Here is a 23,928-nt window from a genome sequence, read left to right on the forward strand (position 1 = left end):
AAGGAGGATTGTGCAGGTTGAGAATTCTTAAAGCTGATGGGATTGGGTTTATGAAGGGGGATTGGGGAGAGGGGCATTTAATACATTAATGAATTGCATTAATTGGCTTAATTTCATTTTAGTAGTCTATCATTATACTTAGAAGCTTAATTCACGTTTATCATTTTGTAATTACATTTTTTAAAGGTGAAAAAGAATTATGGCCAGAGGTGATTTTGGTGGGGAGAGAGTAGTGACAACTTAGCATATACTCTTTCCATTTTTCATAGTTGAAAATGTGTTTTTTTATTGGTCCTTTTAATTTGAAGCAGTTTGAATAAATAACATGAAACATGCTCTTTTTTTGTTTAAATATATTGATTTTGTACAGAGAGGAAGGGAGAGAGATAGAGAGTTAGAAACATCGATGAGAGAGAGTCATCGATCAGTTGCCTCTTGCACACCCCCTACTGGGGATATGCCCACAACCAAGGTACATGCCCTTGACCGGAATTGAATCTGGGACCCTTCAGTCTCCAAGCCGACGCTCTATCCACTGAGCCAAACCGGTCTCAGCTGAAACATGCTCTTTCTTGAGAATAAATACAATATGTCTCAGTTGACATGTCAAAAATCCAATTATTAATATTAATTGAGTTTCTCAGGGATATTTCTTTAAGGAATATATGCACACACATATGTTTTAGCATTTGAAAAACATATATAAATAACCATGGTTTATAGCAAACGTGCAGTCAGAAAAAAAGGAAAAAGTAAATTGGTGTGGAAATTCAGAGGAGAGAGAGATTTCCAGCTTTTTCTTTTTTGGTGGGGAAAGGGATTTTGGGGAAAGGCTCAAGCAAGATAATAGGGGAAAGGTGTTCCATCTAGGTAGAAGCAACCCTGAGTCAAATATAGGGTTTGGGGTCTTATGGGGACATTGGGCATTTTTGTTTAGATGAAATGTGTGTGTGTCATGGTGGGGGGAGGTGCTTGGAAGAAAGGGAAGATGATGGAAAGATAGTTTAGTCCCCAGATTTAGAAAATGGCAGGAGCCATTAAACATTTTTAAAAAAATATATATTTTATTGATTTTTTACAGAGAGGAGGAGAGAGGAATAGAGAGGATGAGAGAGAAACATCGGCCAGCCGCCTCCTGCACACCCCCTACCGGGGATGTGCCCGCAACCAATGTACATGCCCTTATGGGAATCGAACCCAGGACCCTTCAGTCTACAGGCCAACGCTCTAGCCACTGAGCCAAACCGGTTTCGGCTAAACATTTTTTTAAAACAGGAATGACATCACCTAGCTGATGCATTAGATTAGAAAGTGAAAAATGTAAAGATAAGGAAACCAATGAAAGGAAAGAGGTTTATGCAATACTTACAATATGAGTAAACCACAATCTTTGATGTCTGCCCTTTTGAAACAGTCATTAGTATTAAGTAGTATATTATTTTATGGATTAAGTTCTTTTTGTTGTAAGTTGAGGCTTAAATAGAAAAGGAGCATTGAGATCATTGGGATGTCTTGCCCAGACTCAAGGCAGACAAGGTTCTGTAGCTAGCTGGACCTCAGAAAGTTCTAGAGCCAGGAGCTAAAAAAAGTACTGGTAAGCCTCCCTTACCTGTTCCCTCTACTCTGTTTCTGAGGGCATTCCCTGGATTCTTTTTCATTTGTAAACTTCATCTCACTAGTCTAAGCCGAAGGTGGAAAAGGGCCTTTCTCAGCTCCTATATACCGTATTTTTTGGACCATAAGACGCACCGGACCATAAGACGCACCAGTTTTTAGAGAAGGGAAATGAAGAAAAAAAGATTCTGAAACAAATAGTGTCCTAAAATATTTTATGTGCATTAAAACCCAACATCACAGTCATAAACACATGTAATCAACCCTGTAAAGTAAACAGCAGCATTTAGAACCATTTTAGAGCCGGGCAAGCACACAGAGACCACACAGAGCCGGGCAAGTAAAAAAACTTTTTTTTTAAAGTATATGTGTAGGCTATATTTGGACCATAAGACGCAGGGACTCCCCCCCCCCCCCCCCCACTTCTGGGCGGGGGAAAAGTGCGTCTTATGGTCCGAAAAATACGGTAATAGCTACCAGGAAAGAGACCAAGTGACCCTTGCTCATGGTTTTAGTTCTCAGGGACAGGACTTTGATTTTATTGTGCTCAAAGATGAACTTATTTTTATCATTTTATAGCCAGTGCCAATCAACTACATGGCCAGGAGAATAGAAGTATAATACACTGTGGGAATTTACTTCTCTAGATCAGAAGGTTAGTTAAGGGATGTCATTGTAAGTTAGGCAGAAATCCCAAATGGCATTTACTATAATCATGCACTTGGAGTTTTTATTGATCTTTTATGTATTGGTTGAAAGCAGACTACATAAAATTTAGATAAGTAATATGAAAATTGTGCAGACATTTCCCCCAGTAAGGAACAGTGTGTGTTTATGTTGAACCTTAATGAAACTAGTTACCCTGTGGGAGTGTGGGGTGTATGGACTGAGAGGAGACAAGTGCTGGGGTGCTGGAAACGTTCTGTATCTTGATCTGGGTAGTATAATGATTAACAGGTTTAAAAGCATGTGTCAAAATTAATCAAAATGTGTGCACTTGATGTATGCTAGCAGTATCTCAAGCAAAAAGTCTAGGCAAAGTTGACTTGTTTGATTTCTCTTCCTTTCCTTGTCTTATAGATGCCTATTATCATTGGAAATCAATTAAGTTACCTTTTATTTTAGATAGATGTGTGTTTTGTTTTATTTTTTTAAATCCTTCCCTAGGGGAAAGTGGACAGGAGGAGATGTGAGGGACGGGGGGAGGGGGGAAATGGGGGAAACAGGGGGACACACACACGAAACATTGATGTGAGACTCATTGATTGGTTGCCTCCTATGTGCCCCTGACCAGGAGCTAGGGATTGAACCTTCAACTCAGATATGTTCCTTTGATCAGGAATCAAACCCACAACCCTTTGGTCCCAGGGCCAACACTCTTAACCGCTGTGCAAAACCGTCCAGGGCTAAGTAGATAAGTTTTTGATAGATGTTCATCTGTGATATACTTTTGAGTGTTTCGGAAATATAAATATCATGGTGCATTTTAAATACATGATACAATAAAAGTAATACTTGGCTTACTTTCTTCCCTAATTTAGGAGCTGTGACTGATGAAAATTAAAGGCCATGGATGAAGATGGACTTGAATTACAACCACAAGGGCCAAACTCATTTTTTGCTACAACAGGTATAACTACTTGGGTTGCTCAATTTTCCAGCTACCAGATTTGGAGTTGGTTATCCGAGTGGACAAATTGCTAGACTCTCATATTGATATTCACACTTAGGTATCTTGTGTCAAGTCTACAAATATTAAAGTGAGCCACATTATTCTCCTCCTTAAAAATTTGGCTCCCTGTGCTCGCCTCGGCAGCACATATACTAAAATTGGAACGATACAGAGAAGGAAAAAAAAAATTTGGCTCCCTTACAACCAACTCTTATATTTTTGTCAGTAACAGCAGTAGTATCAAAACCTCAGTTACTCTCATCTTGCCCAGTTAGAGCACTAAGTCCTGTTGGTTCTCTCTTTGAAAATGTTGCTAATATTTACTTCCCACCACATAGACAGGCTTTATCATCTCATTCCTAGTCTGTAATAACTTGGAAGTTATGCTTTTAAAGAGGGAGGGAGGGAGAGTGAGACATCAATGTGAGAGAGCCACATCAACTGGTTGCCTCTCACATATGGCCCAGCCAGGGAGCTAACCTGCAACTCAGGCATGTGCCTTTGACTGGGAATCGAACCTGAGACCCCCTGAGACTCTAACTACTAAGCAACACAGACCAGGGTGAACTGGCAACCTTTTGGTGCACAGGATGACGCTCAACCAACTGAGCCACGTACCGGCTAGGGGCTTAGTCTCTTTTATATAGTTCCCCAGCCAGAGTACTCATCATAAAATAACACATGGATCATGTCATTTCTTTGTTTTCCATTATAAACCTCAGGCCCTCCACATTCTTACCCCATCCTACTTTTACAACCCTATCTTTCACAGATTGAGAAGAGGAGCCTTTTGCTTCAGGGAGTCAGTCTTACCCCACTCTCCAAACTACACAAGTAAAATTAAATTCATGACGTTTTAAAAATAGGAAAAAGATTATTCATAATTTTAGGTTATCCATCATTCTAATTATATGACATTGTAAAGTGATTACACTAGGTTTTTATGACATAAGGTGGTTTTATATCACACTAGCTAGCTACCCTTATAAATAAAATATTAATGAGTTTTCCATTGGACTTAAAATGATCATATTGCAGAATATTAAAGAAGTAGAAATTAACTATATCAGGAAATTCAATATTAATGGTTTTTAATTTTAACTTCTTTAATCTCCAAATCCAGTGTGTGTATGTGTTGGAGGGGTATGTTTATTTTTCTTAACAATTTGGAATAGTCTTTGACTAAAGTTTGGTCATTTTAGTTTGATAGTAATAAATGCAGTTATAATTCTTCTTTTATTAGAACATGTATAATTAACGTGCTTGAAAGAGAAAGAAGCTCTTTGAGGAAAAATGTACGGTATTTGCTAGCTTAATCTTGTCATGAGCAATCCTGGATCATGGGCTAAGCGGTAGATTGAAGGGCTACTTCATTTTAGCCCTGGTTCTTAACACTTATGGTGTTTGTTTATCTTTGAGCAAGTCACTTAATCTGCCAGGGCCTCCATTCTCATTTGTCCTAATAATAATGAAACCTCTCCTTACAGTTTTTCAGAATACTTCCCATACATTTCCCATTTGATCATCACAGCAGTCCTGTGAGGTATGCATGGCAGATACTACTATCCTCATTTTACTGATGAGGAAACCGAAACTCAGAGGTTAAATGACTTGCCCAAGGTCACAAAACTAATAAGTGTCCATACCCTGTTCTCTGGTTTAGATTTTTTAACTATTGCTCTTGCCACTAAATGCTCTCATCTTTATATCTGCAAAATGGAGGTTATAGTGATCTATTGCTTGATGTTCATATTAGAATATTGAAAACAAAGGAGTATAAAAGCACTTAGTAGAAGTTCTATAGAAAATAAAGCAAGCATTTTTTTATTACTTATAGATGTAATTAAAATAGCTATTAATTGGCATCAAGATTTCCTACGTTTTTAAAGGTTCTTTGGCCTTTGTTGATCATTTGTGTTTGTTAAACAAAACCATGCGTCTCTCTGAGGGCCTGGCCAGCGATACAGTCATTGAGTTAGGCAGCTGCTTGGATTCAGCCTGATCTGAGTCACATCCAGAATCACTAATTAAATTAATTGCTTTTTAACTAAGATTTTTATGAAACCTCATTTGCTTTTCTCTGGACCAGGAGCCAAGATACCAGATTTGTTTTATTTTATGTTATGTGTTTTGACAAGGATATCTTGATTTGGAGTCCCATTTGTGGCATTTATTCGAAGTAATATTTACTGAGCACCATAATCTGTACAAACGGTGTGATCTTGGTGAAGTCATTTAATCTCACTGGGCTTTAATTGATTCATCCCTATACCTTTATTCTTAACTGCAGAGTGGACTAGAGTAGTGTTTCTTATACTCTGAGGAACTGCCTGGGGCATTAGGTTATGGGGCGATGCAAGGAGGCTGGATGGAGGCAGAGTACCCTGGTAAAGTTGGAGCAGGCCCCGCTCCAACAAACCTCACCCTCTGCTGCTGCTGCTCCAGAGAAGTTGCACTTTTATTCATCTTATCTATTCACAGAGGATCCTTAACTAGTTGCCTTTCCTCTAGCTGTGGCCTTGTAGCTGTCTTTCCCCACCCCATTGTTGACACTATTACAGATGTCCCCCATTTTACTCACTTTCTGCCCCCCTCCACCCAGCCCCCGCCCTAGCCCTCTTTTATTTATGCCCCATTCCTCTCATATCTTAGATGCAGAGGATGTCAAAGTTTTCATCATCATAAATACAGGATATTGATGAGATATTATATCAGAACAAAGGGGGAAAAGGAGAAAAATGGAAGGGAAATAAAAGAAATACATGGGAGAGATGGAAAGAAGATAAAGTATTAGTTGAGGGAGAGATGGAGCAAGATGGAAGATGAAAAACACATGTAATAAAGGAAAATGGTATATTTGCAACCTGAAGTTGCTTTACTTATTAATTTTAATAATCATCCCTTAAGTATCTATGCATATAGATTTAATTTTAGTTAGCCTAGAATTTTACTTTCATGCACATTCTTATTTTGTGACTGCCTCAATTGCTTGATTTTTTAAATTTTCTTATCAATTGATTTGGGATGAGTATAAGAGTTCTTATATTAAAAATTTTCATTTCTGATATTCAAAAATAGATTCCCTTTTAATTTTTTTAATCTATCTGAATGTTTGAGAAAACTGAGGAGCTAGTCTGTTTTCCTGGTAGGAATTAAATAACATTTACATTAGCTGAGGTAGTCATACATGCCTTCCTGAAATTGTGCTTTTAAATTTTTTTATTTTTTTTTAAGGAACTGATGCTGCACACATGGATGGTGATCAAATTGTTGTGGAAGTTCAAGAAACTGTTTTTATTTCAGATGTTGTGGATTCAGATATAACTGTACATAACTTTGTTCCTGATGACCCAGACTCAGTTATAATCCAAGATGTTATTGAGGATGTTGTTATTGAGGATGTTCAGTGCCCAGATATCTTAGAAGAAGCAGATATATCTGAAAATATCATCATTCCTGAGCTTTATTCAGATGTAATCGAAGAAATTTCTTTAGCACATTGCACAGTCCCAGATGATGTTTTAGCTTCCGACATTACTTCAGCCTCAATGTTTATGCCAGAACACCTCTTGACAAGTGAATCTATACGTGTGTCTGACATTGGATATATTGAACACATTGTTCATGATAGTATAGTAGAAGCAGAAATCGTGACTGATCCTCTGACAACTGATGTAGTTGCAGAAGAAGTATTGGTAGCAGATTGTGCCTCTGAAGCAGTCTTAGATGCCAACGGGATCCCTGTGGACCAGCACCATGGTGATAAAAGCAACTGTGAGGACTTCCTTATGATTTCCTGTAAGTCTTGGGGTACAGTGATTCTCAAAAGTATTTTTGAAGGCTGTCTTTCCTAACTTACATCAGAGATGAAAATTTCTTGACTTCTATAAAAGTAAATTTCATAGACCTTCCTGCATTGTTGTTTCAGTTTGGAGCCTGTAAGATAACAAAATTAAGAAAATTAAAATTGTACAGATTAAAGCATCATTTCTCTCTTATAAGGACACAATAGAAAGATGAAATTTCTTCAGTCTAGAAAGACAAAGACGGAAAGGAATAGAACTGAACTCTGTGAAATCATGAAGGATGTGATTAGGCTGTTACCAGCCTTTATTAGAATTAGGAAACCTATTGAAACCTTAAAGGAGTTTAAATTGGAAAAAGAAAAAATGTATAACCAAACTACTTATATTCTTGTATATGCCTGTATGTTAGTACTTATGTAATACTTATATGCTTATGTAAAATACTAATTATATAACAGATAGCATGGAAAAAGACTCTGGTATAGCATTGAAACAAATGATTCTAAAACATGATTTCAAGTATGATGGACTCAGATTATTGAAGGAGAGCAAGGTGTTTTGGAGCACATATCTAAATGTTTGTTTAACTTAACATCTGGGAGGAAAACTGTCTTCTTACACATATTTCTTGGTACTGCTTTCAGAGATCAAGTCCTCAGTTGGCTAGACCACAGCTCTGACCCAGTATGGAAATTAGTATGCCTTTAGAAACTAAACATCATATAAAGACCCCCTCTTTTTAAAAATATATTTTTATTCATTTCAGGGAGGAAGGGAGAGGGAGAGAGAGAGAGAGAGAAACATCAATGATGGAGAATCATTGATCAGTTGCCTCCTGACACGCCCCCTACTGGGGGCTGAGCCTGCAACCTGGGCATGTGCCCTGACCAGGGAATCAAATCTCGACTTCCTGATTCATAGGTCAATGTTCAACCACTGAGCCATGCTGGCTGGGCTAAAGACCTCTGATCCATTTTGAGTTTATATATGGTGTGAGGTCAGGAGCTAACTTTACTTTCTCTGGCACATAGATATTCAGTTGTCACAGCACCATTTGTTGAAATGGTGTTCTTTACTCATCCTATCTAATAAAATTATTAGTAGTAATATGCATAATATGCAAATTGACCATCACTCCAACACACAAGATGACCACCCCCATGTGGTCAAAGATGGCTGTCTCCATGTGGACACAAGATGGCCACTACAAGATGGCCTACAGGGGAGGAGAGATAGGGGTTACTGGGCCAGCAGAGGAGAGCAGTTGGGGGAGACCAGGCCAGCAGGGGAGGGCAGTTGGGAGGGACCAGACCAGCAGGGGAGGGCAGTTGTAGGTGATCAGGCCAGCAGAGGAAGGCAGTTAGGGGTGACCGGGCTGGCAGAGGAGGGGAGTTGAGGGAGACCAGGCCTGCAGGAGAGGACAGTTTGGGGGGTGGGGGGGGCACCAGGCCTGCAGGGGAAGGCAATTGGGTGGAGCAGGCCTGCAGGGGAGGGCAGTTGGGGCGGGGGGGGAGGGGAACCAGGATAGCAGGGGAGGGCAGTTAGGGGTGATCAGGCCAGCAGAGGAGGGCAGTTGGGGGCAATTGGGCTGGCATGGGAGCAGTTAGGCGTTGAGCAGGCTGGCAGGGGAGTGATCAGCCTGGTAGGCAGAAGCAGTTAGGGGCAACCAGGCAGGGGAGAGGGGAGCCAGCAGTCCGGAAAATGGGCCTAAATGAGCAGACAGACATCCCTTAAGGGGTCCCAAATTGGAGAGGGTGCAGGCTGGGCTGAGGGGACACCCTCTCTGCCCCCCCCCCCCTCCTTGCACCGGGCCTCTAGTTATTGAATATTCTTGGTACTCTTATTAAAACACATGCATCAAATTTTTATCTACTGATTTTTTTAGGGAGAGAGCAAGGGAGACAGAGACTTCAATTTGTTGTTTTACTTATGCATTCACTGGTTGGTCCTTATATGTGCCCTGACCAGGGATGGAACCAAGCACTGAATGCATAAGGAAGTAGAGGGTTACAGAACAAGGTTACAGAACCTTGGTGTATCAGGATGACGCTCTAACCAGCTGAGCTGCCTAGCAAGAGTCTTATTGAAAACCATTGATAGTAAATGTGAGGGGATCATTTCTGGACTCATAATTCTATTCCACAGATCTGCCCACCCTTATACTAGTTTTATGCTGTCAGGAGTGGGTAGTGAATTTGCAAAATTTATTATCCTAGATATTAAAGTCTAAAATGTAAAGTCCAGGCAAAAATGCATAGTTCAGTTTTAAAAGGATTAGCAGAATTAAAAGCAGTAAATGCATTCTTATGGAAGACTAGGGTATGCGGATATGTGTGCCTACCTTTTATAATAACATCAGAGGAAACAACTAATATGCCTCTGGAGATTAGGGTTTCCTTCTGCCACAAACCTTGGCCAGAGAGCCTCTATTCTAATATAAATCAATATGATCCTTCATTTCTAATACATATTTAAGTAAAATATTGCTTTGTTATTGTAAACCGTTTTTAAAAAGACATTAAAATTATAGCAAACATTTTTTTGTTGTTAATCCTCACCTGAGGTTATTATTATTTTTTTTTAGAGAGAGAGGAATGGAGGGGGAGGGAAGGATGGAGGGTGGAGGAGAGAGAGAGAGAGACATTGATGTGAGAGAGACATCGATTGGTTGCCTCCTGAATGCGCCCCAAGGAGGTGGGGTGGGGATCAAACCTGCAACTCAGGTACATGTTCTTGACCGCAATTGAACCCATGATCCTTTGATATGTGGCTGACGCTCTAACCACTATGTCATGCCAGCCAGGGCTATAGCAAATAATTTAAGCTTAGAATCTTTTAAACTAGTTTGGTTAAATGAAAGTATGTCACCATTTTTAACATGATTATAAAATTGGAAATTTTTCTTTGTACAGACTATAACTTGAATAAAACTTTCGATGACAGTACAATATCTGTGATCTCTCCATTTAGTTTTTATATTCTAAGGCCAATGACTTTTTCATTAGGATAAAATTGTGTTCAAAACACTATTTTCTGCAATATGCAACTGCTTTTATAAAAGCTGAATGTTAATAAATCATTAGACTGTTTAGTTCTTAAATAATGCTTATTAAACTTTTTGTCTGGTGGCATATATATAATTTAAGTCCATTTGAATTAATATATCAAAGGCAGAGCTCAGTAATGTGCGCTGAATGCTTTCAGACTCATCAGATCCATCTTTTAATGACCCTTGAGTAAATTGACATTTTTATCAGAAGATTTAATTAAGTTTATTTGGTGAGGTTTGTTGTTAATAAAGCTCTTTTCAGGGGAGAAATGTTTAGGATTGTTGTCAATGTGGCCAATTTTTAAATTTTTTGAAACAAGATTTTTTATCCCAAAAGATTATTCAGTTGGAGATTTGTAACAAGTTGGTAATAATAAAAAATAGGTCATAGTAAACCTTTAATAAATAGTATCTGTGTTCCAAAACAATATGTATATTACCATATATAAACAATATATATGTTGTTTTGGAACACAGATACTATTTATTAAAGGAATATATATATATATATATATATATATTCCTTATAACAACCCTATAATGTTGGTGTTAATCACCATTTTACAGCTTGGGTAACTGAGGCTCAGTTTATGTAACACATCCAGTTAGCATTAGGGTGAAGATTTGAAATCAGATATTTTATTCCAGCCCTGGCTGGTTTGGTTCAGTAGTAAGGGCGTCTGCCTGCAGACTGAAGGGTCATGGGTTCGATTCTTGTCAAGGGCAGGTACCTCAGTTGCAGGCTCGATCCCTTGTTCATGGGAGAGACACAACATTGATGTTTCTCTCCCCCCACCCCCACCCCCACTTTCTCTAAAAAAAAAAAAAAATCAATGGGAAAAGTTTTATTCCAGTGTTTACTGAAAAAAATAAAAAAAATAAAAAGAAGAAGAAGAAAACAAAAGCAAGGAAAAAAACCTAAAATAAATAAAACAAAATAAAAAAACCCCACAAAGTATCTACTCCACTCTCATATTGTCTTTTTTTTGGTCTGTGTATGTTTATATGTATGTGTGTGTAAAGTTAATACTATAACGCAGTAGAGTTTGGGATAAATAGTGATTATTGGTGAATGGAGGAGGCAAATTGAATTTCAGTGATTATTAAAATGTACAGTATTCATGAATACCCAGTTTTAGCAATGTTAGGAAATAATTTGGGAAGGGGGCTTAAACATTTTCTTAATCCTTAATAGCAGAAGCCACCCGGACAACCTCCACACCCTATTTCCCTTGTTGTTCTACCTAAAAAAATTCATTTTATTCTTCAAATTTATGTATAAGAAGAAGGAATCATATCTAAACGATTATTTTTATTCTTGCCTATGCTTACTTATGTCTTCATTCAGTAACATTAATCAACCATGATAAGCTAGGAATCTTGTTAGCTATTAGAAATAAACAGTGAAAGTTTCTGGCTTTTATGAATTCACAGCTTGGAGAGAAGACAGACAGAAACACATAGTTATATAGTTTAGTGTGAAAAGATATATAACTAGAAATACAAAGTATTTTGGAAGCACTAAGGGAGAAAATGTTGAGAATTTTGGTATGCTTGAATGAGCTAAATGCTATGAAAGCATAAACCAAAAGTTCTTTGGGAGCTTGGTTGAAGATATAACTAAATTTATTTCATATCTCCTATTCATTTTCCTCCCTCTATTTTGAAGCAAGTCCCACATATTTCTTTCATAAGTATTTATATAAAACAGGGGTGGTTATATTTTTTTAAACATAATTTGGGATGAATTCAATTTGAAGGATGAGTAAAATGTTCAGAGAGTACCTGAGGAGGGAGGAATGGCAGAGAACATATTTAAAGGCCTGGAAATGTGGAAGGTCTTGGAGTGTTCAGAGACTTTTTCTTTGGAGTGCAAATGTCTTTAATGAAGAGAATGGAGGAAATGATGAGAAAAGTGGCACAATTGGGCACAAATCATAAAGGCCTTTGAGTACAATAAGAAGCCTGCTTTACCTTTCTGATGTGGGGAGCTATTAGCGTTGTAAGCCGATTAATAATAATATGCTTAGGCTTATAGTTTACAAAAGTAATCTTAGTCATGGCAATGTTGAGAGCAGACAAATGGAGAGTAAAATTAGAAACAAAAATTACGCTATGAGAAGTGGTTGTAGTAAGTAGTCCAGGTAAGAAACAGGCGGATAGTTTGAAATGAGGTTCTATCAGTAGAGTTGGGCAGAAAGTACTTCATGACATATTTAGGAAGTGAAGTTTGATTAAAGTTAGGGTGGAGGAGGGAGGTGGAGGGTTTGATGCTCCCTTCCTGGTTTCTGGCTTGTGCATCTGGGCAGATGGCAAACCAATTACTAGAGGAGGAATACATGTAGACATGCTAGAGATCTGTCTACAGGACTGCTGCATGCAGCTGTCCGCTGTCCAGCTGTAGTGTGAATGGCAGCCTTGCAGATATGGAGCCTAATGGCCCTGGCCTTCTAGTTTAGGTGTTTTGACCATTTGTTCTGACATTAGCTCTTAATTAAGCACAACTTTGGTCATAGTAGACATCCAATAAAAAGTGGTTCAGGGAATGAGTGGATGAATAAGTAAATCCAAACTCCTATGTTCAGTGCATGAACTCTGAGGATCAATACAGTCTAATGGCTTAGAATTGAATTATTCTAGGGGATATTATTAGCACAGGAGACATGGTAAAGTATTTGCTTATTTCTTTGTCCTCCAGGCTGATGGTTGTATAAATCTTACCATTATTTTTATGTATATACTCCATCAATTTCATTTAGTCCCTTAAAGCCATTTGGTAAACCACAGAATAAAATTTTAGAATTTAAAAAATATATTTGCATGGGGACATTTCTGAAATGTGAGAAAAGTCTAATTTAGTGAACTGAGAATATTTTAGAGAAGATGTGTTAAACAAGCTTTAAGCTCGTTCTGATAAAATTAAAAATTTCTGTTACTCTAAAGTTATTGTGTCTTTACTGTAGGCACTCAGATTTATTTAGAAATCAGTACTAAAATTAATGAATTAAGAGTTTTCAGTTTAATGTTCAATCTGATTTCAATTAGATTTATACCAAGAATAAAGTGCTTAAATAAGGCAAAGGTGTGCAGTGCTCCCCTCTTCTCACCATAAAAAAGAGAGAGGTGTGGGGCAAGGGATTGGTAAGCCAGGGAATGGCTTTAAAGTTTGAGTAAATTCTAATATATTTTTTGTTTAAAAATAGCATGTCACAGCATCCAATTTTCACTAAAAAATCTCTGTCCAGTCTGTCTCCCGTCCTTTCAATGCCTAAATATGCATAGAAATGTCTGAATAATGATCTGTAAATTCTATTGATAGTTCCATGTGATGGGCTTTTGGGCACATTTTAATTTTTTTTATACTTTTCTTAATAAGCTGTACATATTCTACAATAAATATGTATATATTTTAAAGCAAAGTTGCAGAAGCATAAAGGAATGGAAATAACATACTAATAAGTTCAGGGTACGTGGGGTAGTCTGGGGGTGCTGGGGAGACAAAACTGAAGGCAGAAGGCAGTTTGGTCAGAGTTCGGTTGCTAGACTGTAATTGTATTTTACTTGGTAGGAAATGGGGCACCATTCCCTGCTAGAGAGTAAGGAGACTTGATCTTTGTTTTAAGAAAGCTGATGGAGGGCAGTGTCTAAGGGATTTTGGTGTGATGTCTCTTTTTACATTATTAATGTACACAAAATGCAATTCTATAACAATCAGATATCATATATCTTGGCAAAAGTTATAATGAAATCTGTTTAGAAGCTTTGAGAGGTGAAAATAACAAACCAGTATCACCTGTTTTATAAGGTTGTTGTGAGGAGTAAATGGTATATTTTAAGGGCTTTAGTATCATGCTTGGCATGTGGTATGTGATAGGTAAATTTTTGGTGTTATCATTATCACAACCATCGCCATTTCTTATTATATAGATTCTCCATCAAATGCTCTCCAAATCAGCTTCGTTTTGCTGATTTTTAAATTAGATCAGTGTTCCTTTAACAAGCAGTTTGCTTGAAGTGAAGTGATCCCCCCAACCCCCCAACCCCAAGTAATTTTTCTTTCCAGGAACTACTGAGTTTTCTGGAGTCTTAACTATATTTTTAGACTCCGTAGCATCTGATAGTATTGCAAATAAGCAACCCTTAATTTTTGGTCTTCAGGGATTTTACTGACGCTCCCTTGAAGCAGTATAAAATATGCCTATATTTTGCCATAGTTTTGCTATTACTAATGAGATAGTTGCTAAGTCAATATTTTCTTCAGTTTTATAGTTTAAAACTGCTGGATGAGATACAAAGGTTATTATTCCATAAGGCTGGAGGAAAATGTGATGCCAGTTTTACTTAAAAGAAAAAACTGGGAAGGAAATTTACTAAGATAATGATAGAATCTCTGGTTGGTGGGACTATTGTTGATTTTCAAAAATACTAAGTTATATACAGTGAACATAAATTTCTTAAAAAATCAAAAGATGAAAATAAAGATCTGGAATCTAAAGACAGGTACCATCTCACTCTGTCTCCCACTTCCTTCTTACTAGTTCACCTATTTGGACAAGTCACATAATCATCTCAGAGCCTTTATTTCTTTATCTGGAAAAGATGAGAATCAAATTAGTAGAAGTACATAGAAATGCTGAGGAAATTGTGAAATGCCATACAAATGGTGGTTATTATTAGAAGTAGTCTTAATTTTCACGAATTATGCTCTTCTGTTTTGGAGAGGTCTATTCTAAAGCTCTAGTGCTTCATTTTACTGCATTAGAAGAAGGCACTTACGTAGAAATCATAGGTATGATGACTCAATTTTATCCAAGCCTTCTTTGTCTGTTTTTAATAGAAATTCATTTTTAATGGTAGCATTCAAGTCAGAGTGGAATTTTGAGTAATAGGACCAGCGAAGTATTTTTTTTTAACAAATCACTTCTGTAATATTTCATATTTAGAAGAACTTCATAGGTTGAGTTAGTGGGGCAAATTCTCAAGGTGAAAATCTAAAGTTGAATTCTTTTGTCAAATGATAGAATAGCTCTGCTTGGCTCCAGTAAGCCTGTATATTTGAAATGTGTTTCCCACACATTTATGAAGACAAACAGAAAAATATTTTAGTTCAAGTTACAGGTACATGCATGACATTTTGTAAGCTCAAAAATGATTAGATTTTCCAATCATCAAAGGTTTATCTTATGAGTTCCCACAAACCTAGTATACGCAAAAACAGCCTGACCTTGTTCTTTGTAAACACAAGGGCACTTGATTTTCTAGTACTTGTTAGAATCGGTTTGGACAAACCTTGCCGAGCTTCGTCAACAATGTCACCTGTCAGAGATGAGTTCTTTGAAGACATAAATTTATTCAGGATTTTCCTGCTAGTTGGGTGAGAGCTTCATTTTTCTGATGTTATCTCAGCTTAAAATTCCAAAGCTGTCTTTAAGAAAATAACATTGGCTCAATCAGCTTGGGTATATCACAAAAATATTTAGCCCTATCAGGCCAGAAATTAGGACATAATGCTGATTCTTTCCCCCTGCAAACCATTTTTATAAAACGCAGTTAAGATACTTGAATATAGGCAGTTACATTCAGGGTTCAAAGAACCTCTTTTTTTAAACTGCAGAGTTTAACCAACTGGTCTCTGACCCTTCATATCATCAAGCTTGTCCTGGATCAACTCATTTTCTCTAGCTTTTTAAGTTCTTAACTCAGTCTGCCATTTTCTCACTAGTAACCAAGTCCTTCCTTCCTATTTCATATCTATGGTTGAAGGCACCAGTCATGAACTCCTCCAGTTTTCTGCATTACAACCTTCCCCCTTTCCCTAAACACAATGTAGCTATGTTCTCATCCATGTTTACTTTCTCATCTCAGAAGCACAGCATATTTTTTTCTCCTATTGAAGAAAAATTCCTTTATCATCTTTTAAAATATGCTTTTATTGATTTTTGAGAGAGAGAGGGAGAGGAAGAGAGAGAGAGAAACATCTATTGGCCCCCTCCTGCACGCCCCCTACTGGGGATCGAACCTGCAACCCAGGCAAGTGCCCTGACTGGGAATCAAACGAGACCTTTTGTAGCACAGGGTGACATTCAGCTAACTGAGCCACACTGGCCAGGGCTCTTTTATCTTGGTACCTAGTTTCGTTTCTGTTTCCCTTTTCCTCTAAGATCTTGATCTATAAATTTCACACCATGTCTGGTTTTAGCCCCTCACTCTCTATTATATTTTCTCCTACAGATTGAGCATGCATAAGTATTTTCCTCAGTTAAACAGAAAAGTCTTTGTTCCTGCAACCCATTCTAGTCACTGCCTCTCTGTTCACTTTAAAATTAGACTTCATAAAGAAATTCACTTTAAAATTAGACTTCATAAAGAAATCCGCCGAAACCGGTTTGGCTCAGTGGTAGAGCGTCGGTCTGCGGACTGAAAGGTCCCAGGTTCGATTCCGGTCAAGGGCATGTGCATTGGTTGCAGGCACATCCTGGTTGGGGGTGTGTAGGAGGCGGCTGGTCCATGTTTCTCTCTCATCGACGTTTCTAGCTCTCTATCTCTCCCTTCCTCTCTGTAAAAAATCAACGAAGTATATTGAAAAAAAAAAAAAAAACAATAGAGAAAATTAAAAAAAAAATTCATAGTTTCCATTGAATCCTCAACCCACATCTGGCCCCATATACCCTTCACTACACCACTTTTCACCAGGAACATCAATGACTTCCAGGTGACTCTGGTCAATGCAGACATTTCTCCTTGAATAATGCATGTTGCATTATTACCTTGGGTCTCAGTAGGATTCTTGGAACTTTTAGCTCCCTCGTTTCCTTTATGACTCTCCATCCATCTCTTCAGCTTTCCTTTCTTGAGTTCCTATGTGAACTCTTCTTGTTCCTCCCTTAGACTATGACATTGCCAGGATTTTCTCAGCCCACTCTTGCCTCACACTGCAGGTTCTCATTGTCTGTCTTGGTTAGCATGGAGCTGATGGGCTCCCAAATCTGTGTGTCAGCCTTCAGCTTTCAGACTGGAATATCCAGCAACTGACTTCACATCTCAGCCACCCATTAAATCATTGATTCATCAATATTCTGAGCATCTACTATCACCAAGCTCTGTCTTAAAAGACCGAATAATGAAAAGACTGGTTCTACTCTGTCAATGGGAAAGCTAGGTGGAAAACCCCAGATAGTAACAATATAGTGAATTGTACACTCAGAGAAACAAAGGGTGCTATGAGTACAGAGGATAGGGACAGACACCACCTCAGAGCTTTCAGAGATGTTACCCCCTGAGTCTTAACATGCAGGAAGAGAGATCCTTTTCCTCATTTATCTTCTTAGCATCAGGTGCTGCCATTTTAGTTCTAAGATAGGCCTCAGGTCCAGCCCTCTTCCCCATCTGTACTGCCTCTGCCTGATTCAAAGCCTTGGTATCTGTCGCCTGCATTATTGAAGTAGATTCACAAGTGGTATCCTGTTTCATGTCCTAACCCCTTTGGTCCACCTTTCTCAAGGCCAGCATGGTAGAGCAAAAATGGTGATCTCACTTCGTCACTGTTTGGCATAGAAGTGTCCCGTCACCTATAGCAGAGGTTCTCAAAACTCTGATCAGAAACCCTAGGGCAGGGTACCTCTTAATCTGTCTATATATCAGGCCCCACCCTTGCAGATTCTGATTGTGTAGAACTGCTGGGCGCTGGCCTACGTTTTTAAGTTCCCAAAGAGATTTTGACACCTGACAAGATCGAGAAACCTCCAGCCAAGGATCAAGTCTGATCTCTGCTTGGTTACACCAGACCCTTTGTGACCATGCTTTAGCGTAGACATTGGCCACATTTCCCATCATGCTCCACATGTCTACTTGTCTAGGTAAAATCGTTCATTTTTATGTGAATCCACTTAAAGATTATATTTGCAAAAAAAGTGGAAAATGGTAACATTTAAATCCCTACTAATGTTATTTGTAATGTGTTTCCTGCCTTTTTAGTGGATGATGCTGGCAAAATAGAACACGGCGGTTCCTCTGGAATGGCTGAGTCGGAAATTGATCCTTGTAAAGTGGATGGTTCTTGCCCTGAAGTCATTAAAGTGTACATTTTTAAAGCTGACCCTGGAGAGGATGACTTAGGTAATATCACTCATCCTGATCGGAACCCTTTAACCTGATTACTTTTGGGTGGATTAGATTGAGAACCTTTTCTGAAGATAACTTTTAAGCATGGTTTCCAGCTCGGCCAGCATGGCTCAGTGGTTAAGCATATGAACAAGGAGGTTGGCGTTCGATTCCCATTCAGGACACCTGCCTGGTTGATCCCCGGTAGGGGGTGTGTAGGAGGCACTGATCAGTATTCTTTCTCATCATTGGTGTTTCTATCTCCCACTCTCCCTTTCTGAAAGAAATAAAATTATATTTAAGGAAGGTTTCCAATGTAGCAGTAGAAAAGTATGTAAAACGTGATATGTGAAATAGGTGGAAATGAAGTTCTCTCATAAATTTGTGGAGCTGTCATCTTCCCTAATAGGTGGCACCGTAGACATTGTGGAGAGTGAACCCGAGAATGACCATGGAGTTGAACTAATTGAGCAGAATAGCAGTATTCGTGTGCCAAGGGAAAAGATGGTTTATATGACTGTCAATGACTCTCAGCAAGAAGATGAAGATCTGAGTAAGTAGATGGTCTTTTTGTGGCCGAAAATGTAATGTTCTTGTAGCTCTTTAAAAATAAAAATAAAAAAATCTTTAAATATGGCCCTAGCCGTTTTGGCTCAGTGGATAGAGTGTCAGCCTGTGGATTGAAGGGTCCCAGGTTTGATTCCGGTCAAGGGCATGTACCTCTGTTTCAGACTCAGTCCCCGGCCCCAGTCGGGGTGCATGTGGGAGGCAACCAGTCGATGTGTCTCTCTCACATCAATGTTTCTTTCTCTCCCTCTCCCGTCCACTCTCTCCAAAAATCAATGGAAAAAATATCCTCAGGTGAGGATTAACAAGTAAAAAAAATAAAAAATAAAAATCTTAAATATGGCTAATATTTAAAGGAAACAAGTAACATTATTGTAGAGATTGATATGCTGCCGTAAGGAAAACAACAATAACTCATTATGTATTCTAAGAACTTGAATGTAAAAACGAATAGTATCAGCAATGAAAAAATGAATTATTGTGAAAACCAAGAAATGAACGATTCATTCATACATTTGAGTGCTTATATGTGAAAACTATGGTTCAAATATAACATTTGAACCTTCTTTCTACTTGTCTATTAATTGAATTCAAATGGCAGTATCTTCCCTATTATCTGTGTACACCTGGTCACAAAAGTTTATATAATCTTCGACTTAGATGTTGCTGAAATTGCTGATGAAGTGTATATGGAAGTGATTGTAGGCGAAGAGGATGCCGCCGCAGCCGCCGCCGCGGCCGCCGCACACGAACAGCAAATCGATGACAATGAAATCAAAACCTTCATGCCAATAGCGTGGGCAGCAGCTTACGGTAAGTTGCATAGCCGCTCTCCCAATTGAGTTGGTTCTTAAATGTGAATTCAGGCTTGAAAAACGGTTTCTGCGGTCTTAGGTTTCAGAAATCTGAAATACCAGTACCCTATCGTGGTTACTTGATTTGAACAGGACTAGAGGAAGATTATAAAGTCTACTGTTTGTGTTTATTTTTAACAAGACTTTTCTTCATGTGTGTAGCATGTAGAATGAAGTATTGCAAGAAGCACACAGGCTTTCAAGCTGAAACTTGCAGCTCGATTCTATCTGGCCCATGCCTTTTCCATTTTGGGAGACAAGGGAGACTATGGGGCAAAATGCTGACGTGTCTTTTAGATTTGGAAGCGAGGCCATTTCTTCCGGTCTTGTTATAATAAATACGGTCATGGAACCCATTATCTAGAATGGGGAATTTCTGTCATTCATGAGTATCATGGCTTACTTTTCGTTGTTGTAGTTAATAAAGAATCCCTCATTCTTTATAATTTATAATACAGTATAATTTTGTTTTTTAATGCGCATCGTTAGGTAATAATTCTGATGGAATTGAAAACCGGAATGTCACTACAAGTGCCCAATTACACATAGATGAGTCTGTTGGACTTGGCAGACTGTCTAAACAAAAACAAAAGAAAAGGAGAAGACCTGATTCCAAGCAGTACCAAACAGGTGAGGGCACACGAGTTGCACAGCGCAGCGTGCTTTGCGAGCTCTCAGTTGGAACTAGTATGTATCCACAGAGGTGTTGTGATGGCGTTTTAGCTGCTAGAGACCACGTGTAACTTCTGCATATCAAAGTTGAAAATATAATTTTAAGAATTCAGTGATATTCATGAATGATTTTCTTGGATAAAAAGAAACTGAATGGATCGAACACGGATGAAAATAATTAAAAACTCTGATTTTTTTTTTTTTTTGTGGAAATGAAAAGAAATCCCTCAGATATGTTACAAACATTAACTTTTTAAAAAGTAATATATTTAAAGAATCTGATTATGTCAGCGTAAGGAGGCATACTTTACAGAGCAGCAGAACAGATACTTCAGTTCATGTGACGTATTCCTGTCTATTTTTGTATGCCCATTTAAGCTTTGCTGTAAGTTGACATCAATTATGTTTTTTGGAATAACCAAAGAGGACATTGGGATTACACCACTATATTTTTATGAATAATTTCCCACTGATTTCTAAATTGATAATATTAGCTTTAACCGCTAGTTAATAGAAGTTACATATTCATGTATTGTTTTATACTGGAGGGAGTGAGGTTGGTCCAGTCATACCCGATAAAGTTTGCAGACCAGGTTCCTCTTTATGACAAGGTTGATATATCTCCTATGTTGAAAAATGCTAAAAGGAATGTTAAGCAGCAAATAGCTTAACTTGGGAGTATTTGCCCAATAATGGCCAGAACACACCCTTTCAATTCTCGACGAAACCAAACTAGAACTTGGTTTGATCTCTCATGCACCTCTCTTTTCCTTTCTTAGCAATTATAATTGGCCCTGATGGACAACCCATAACTGTCTATCCTTGCATGATTTGTGGGAAAAAGTTTAAGTCCAGAGGTTTTCTGAAAAGGCACATGAAAAACCACCCCGAACACCTTGCCAAGAAGAAGTACCGCTGTACTGACTGTGATTACACTACCAACAAGAAGATCAGTTTACACAACCACCTGGAGAGCCACAAGCTGACCAGCAAGGCCGAGAAGGCCATCGAATGCGATGAATGCGGGAAGCATTTCTCTCACGCCGGGGCTCTGTTTACTCACAAAATGGTGCATAAGGAAAAAGGAGCCAACAAGATGTACAAGTGTAAATTTTGTGAATATGAAACAGCCGAACAGGGGCTACTGAACCGCCACCTCTTGGCGGTCCACAGCAAGAACTTCCCTCACATCTGCGTGGAGTGCGGCAAAGGCTTCCGCCACCCCTCGGAGCTCAAAAAGCACATGCGCATCCATACTGGGGAGAAGCCATACCAATGCCAGTACTGTGAATATAAGTCTGCAGACTCTTCTAACTTGAAAACGCACATAAAAACTAAGCATAGTAAAGAGATGCCATTCAAGTGTGACATTTGCCTCCTGACTTTCTCAGATACCAAAGAGGTGCAGCAACATGCTCTTATTCACCAGGAAAGCAAGACACACCAGTGTTTGCATTGCGACCACAAGAGTTCCAACTCCAGCGATTTGAAGCGACACATCATTTCGGTTCACACGAAGGACTACCCCCATAAGTGTGATATGTGTGATAAAGGCTTTCATAGGCCCTCAGAACTTAAGAAACATGTCGCTGCCCACAATGGTAAAAAAATGCACCAATGTAGACATTGTGACTTTAAGATTGCAGATCCATTTGTTCTAAGTCGCCATATTCTCTCAGTTCACACAAAAGATCTTCCATTTAGGTGTAAGAGATGTAGAAAGGGATTTAGGCAACAGAATGAGCTTAAAAAGCATATGAAGACACACAGTAGCAGGAAGGTGTATCAGTGTGAGTACTGTGAGTATAGCACTACAGATGCCTCAGGCTTTAAACGACATGTTATTTCCATTCATACAAAAGACTACCCTCACCGTTGTGAGTACTGCAAGAAAGGCTTCCGGAGACCTTCGGAGAAGAACCAGCACATCATGCGGCATCACAAAGAAGTGGGCCTGCCCTAAAAATCCTTCTACAGACGTTTGTGCAGATGCTGGCCTTGGAGCAGAGAATTCATTTTAAAGCCAATTAGTCTTGTTCCCATACAATACTGTATATTGATTTATTCTGTGTACAAATAGAATATTGCTTGTAGTTGACTTTTCTTTTTTTTCTTTTTCTTTCTTTCTTTCTTTTCTTTTCTTTTCTTTTTTTTTTTTAAACATTTTCTTCAGTAGTGTGTTCTGAATCCTATTCAGTTTGTTTAATTAATGGGGAAAAGCAGCAACAAGCAAGTTGCTTTTAATGAAGTAATCCTTGCTTCTATACTGAAATTTTCTATTAGTTTCATATTTATTTAAATATTTACCTTGCTTATTATCTTGATGGTACTCTCCTAAGACCATTTAACATAAAGCTAGGGTAACTTTAGATCGAGTCAATATGATGACTTTCAGAGTAACTATCCCCCCCCAATACATTTCTTACAGTAAAATTGTTAGAGACGTCTAACAGAAATGGAAGATTTAACAGTCACGTCCAATTAGGCTAACACGAAAGTCATGTACTTGTCTTGCTTAATCTTTTCTGACCACATGACAATGAAAGTTTCCATTTGAGCTTTGTATCCCTGGCATTGCTGAGTAAAGAACAGTGGGTGGGTTTTGTGCTTACTTTTCATTTTGTTTAGTGGAAAAAATATACCTTTGGGGGGCTTTCTTTGGAGTATTTACATCTTTTGTCTGCATAGCAAAGTCTTAGAAAACCTTATTGACAAATTTTGCTTGATCCTGTTGTATTTTGATTATTCTGTCTGTGCTGCTTTGTCTTGGAATGGTTGTGTGCTACAAATGAGACTTATCGAGGACTGCATTTTGGAATCTCCTAGAGGTAATTTGTGGCTCATAGGATCTTTTTGCAACTTTATATATGTATATGTACCCTGAACTATGTATATGCACATATATATATAAAACATGTATCTGTGTGTATTGCTTATTTTACATATTTATACACACAACCCCAAGTAGTAGTTGTTTAAAAATCTATAATGAAAAGTATTAAATTTACAATAACATGAAAGATGCAGGGATGTATGAGAGCATTTTTTAAATCATGCTCTTCAGAGAGACTACTCAGGTGAAGAATTAGAAGGAAAATAAGGACACTCGTATTTTTAAAGAGTAAAGGTATTTTCTTTTAAATATCTTTGGTAATCGAGAAATAGAAGTTAAGATGTTTCTAGATAGAATGTTTTCATACACCTTCAGCTCCATGCCTTTATATTTTTCTGAAAAGCTAACGAGTATCCAGACAGACCTTCCTCAGTTCTCTCTGAGAAGCCCCCGAGGGAACTCTGCGTTACCGAGCGAGGGAGACTCAAGAAGCTATAAGCTAGCTTCATGTATCAGAGATCGGGTGCTAATTATGATTTACACTTGGCAAGTTCAGCCTACTCTGTTATTTCTTAGTTGTAGTTAGGAAACTTTCGAAAACGTAACGCTCAAGTTGGCTTTGATTAGAACATAACGTTAAAGGTATGTTTTACGTGCATGAGGAAAATAATCTGATGCCTTATTTGGAACTTCATCATGTCTTTCACTGTTTTATTTTTCTTTGAGTTGATTTTTGTTTTTAAACAAATAGTTCAGACTCA

At 38.2% G+C, this 23,928-nt stretch overlaps 1 protein-coding gene across 17 annotated transcripts in view; it reads left to right on the forward strand.

Moving 5' to 3' along the window:
• The window catches only part of ZFX (zinc finger protein X-linked), a 76,702-nt gene extending 54,270 nt beyond the window's left edge, over positions 1-22,432 (forward strand). For 11 of the 17 annotated variants that reach the window (XM_045582342.1, XM_045582340.1, XM_045582331.1 and 8 more), the window contains 7 exons: positions 3,156-3,244; positions 6,521-7,084; positions 18,116-18,256; positions 18,651-18,794; positions 19,469-19,621; positions 20,152-20,292; positions 21,114-22,432. In XM_045582342.1, coding sequence (XP_045438298.1) covers positions 3,184-3,244; positions 6,521-7,084; positions 18,116-18,256; positions 18,651-18,794; positions 19,469-19,621; positions 20,152-20,292; positions 21,114-22,297 — 2,388 coding nt within the window. In that variant the 5' untranslated portion in view covers positions 3,156-3,183 and the 3' untranslated portion in view covers positions 22,298-22,432. Of the gene's footprint in view, positions 1-3,151; positions 3,245-4,773; positions 4,830-6,520; positions 7,085-18,115; positions 18,257-18,650; positions 18,795-19,461; positions 19,622-20,151; positions 20,293-21,113 lie in introns of those variants that run through there. The other 6 variants (XM_045582334.1, XM_045582335.1, XM_045582343.1 and 3 more) reach the window with 5 other exon arrangements.
• The last annotated feature ends 1,496 nt before the right edge of the window (positions 22,433-23,928 follow it).

The sequence above is a fragment of the Pipistrellus kuhlii genome, unplaced genomic scaffold (genome assembly GCF_014108245.1).
Source record: "Pipistrellus kuhlii isolate mPipKuh1 unplaced genomic scaffold, mPipKuh1.p scaffold_m20_p_16, whole genome shotgun sequence".
NCBI classification, from domain to species: Eukaryota; Metazoa; Chordata; class Mammalia; order Chiroptera; family Vespertilionidae; genus Pipistrellus; species Pipistrellus kuhlii.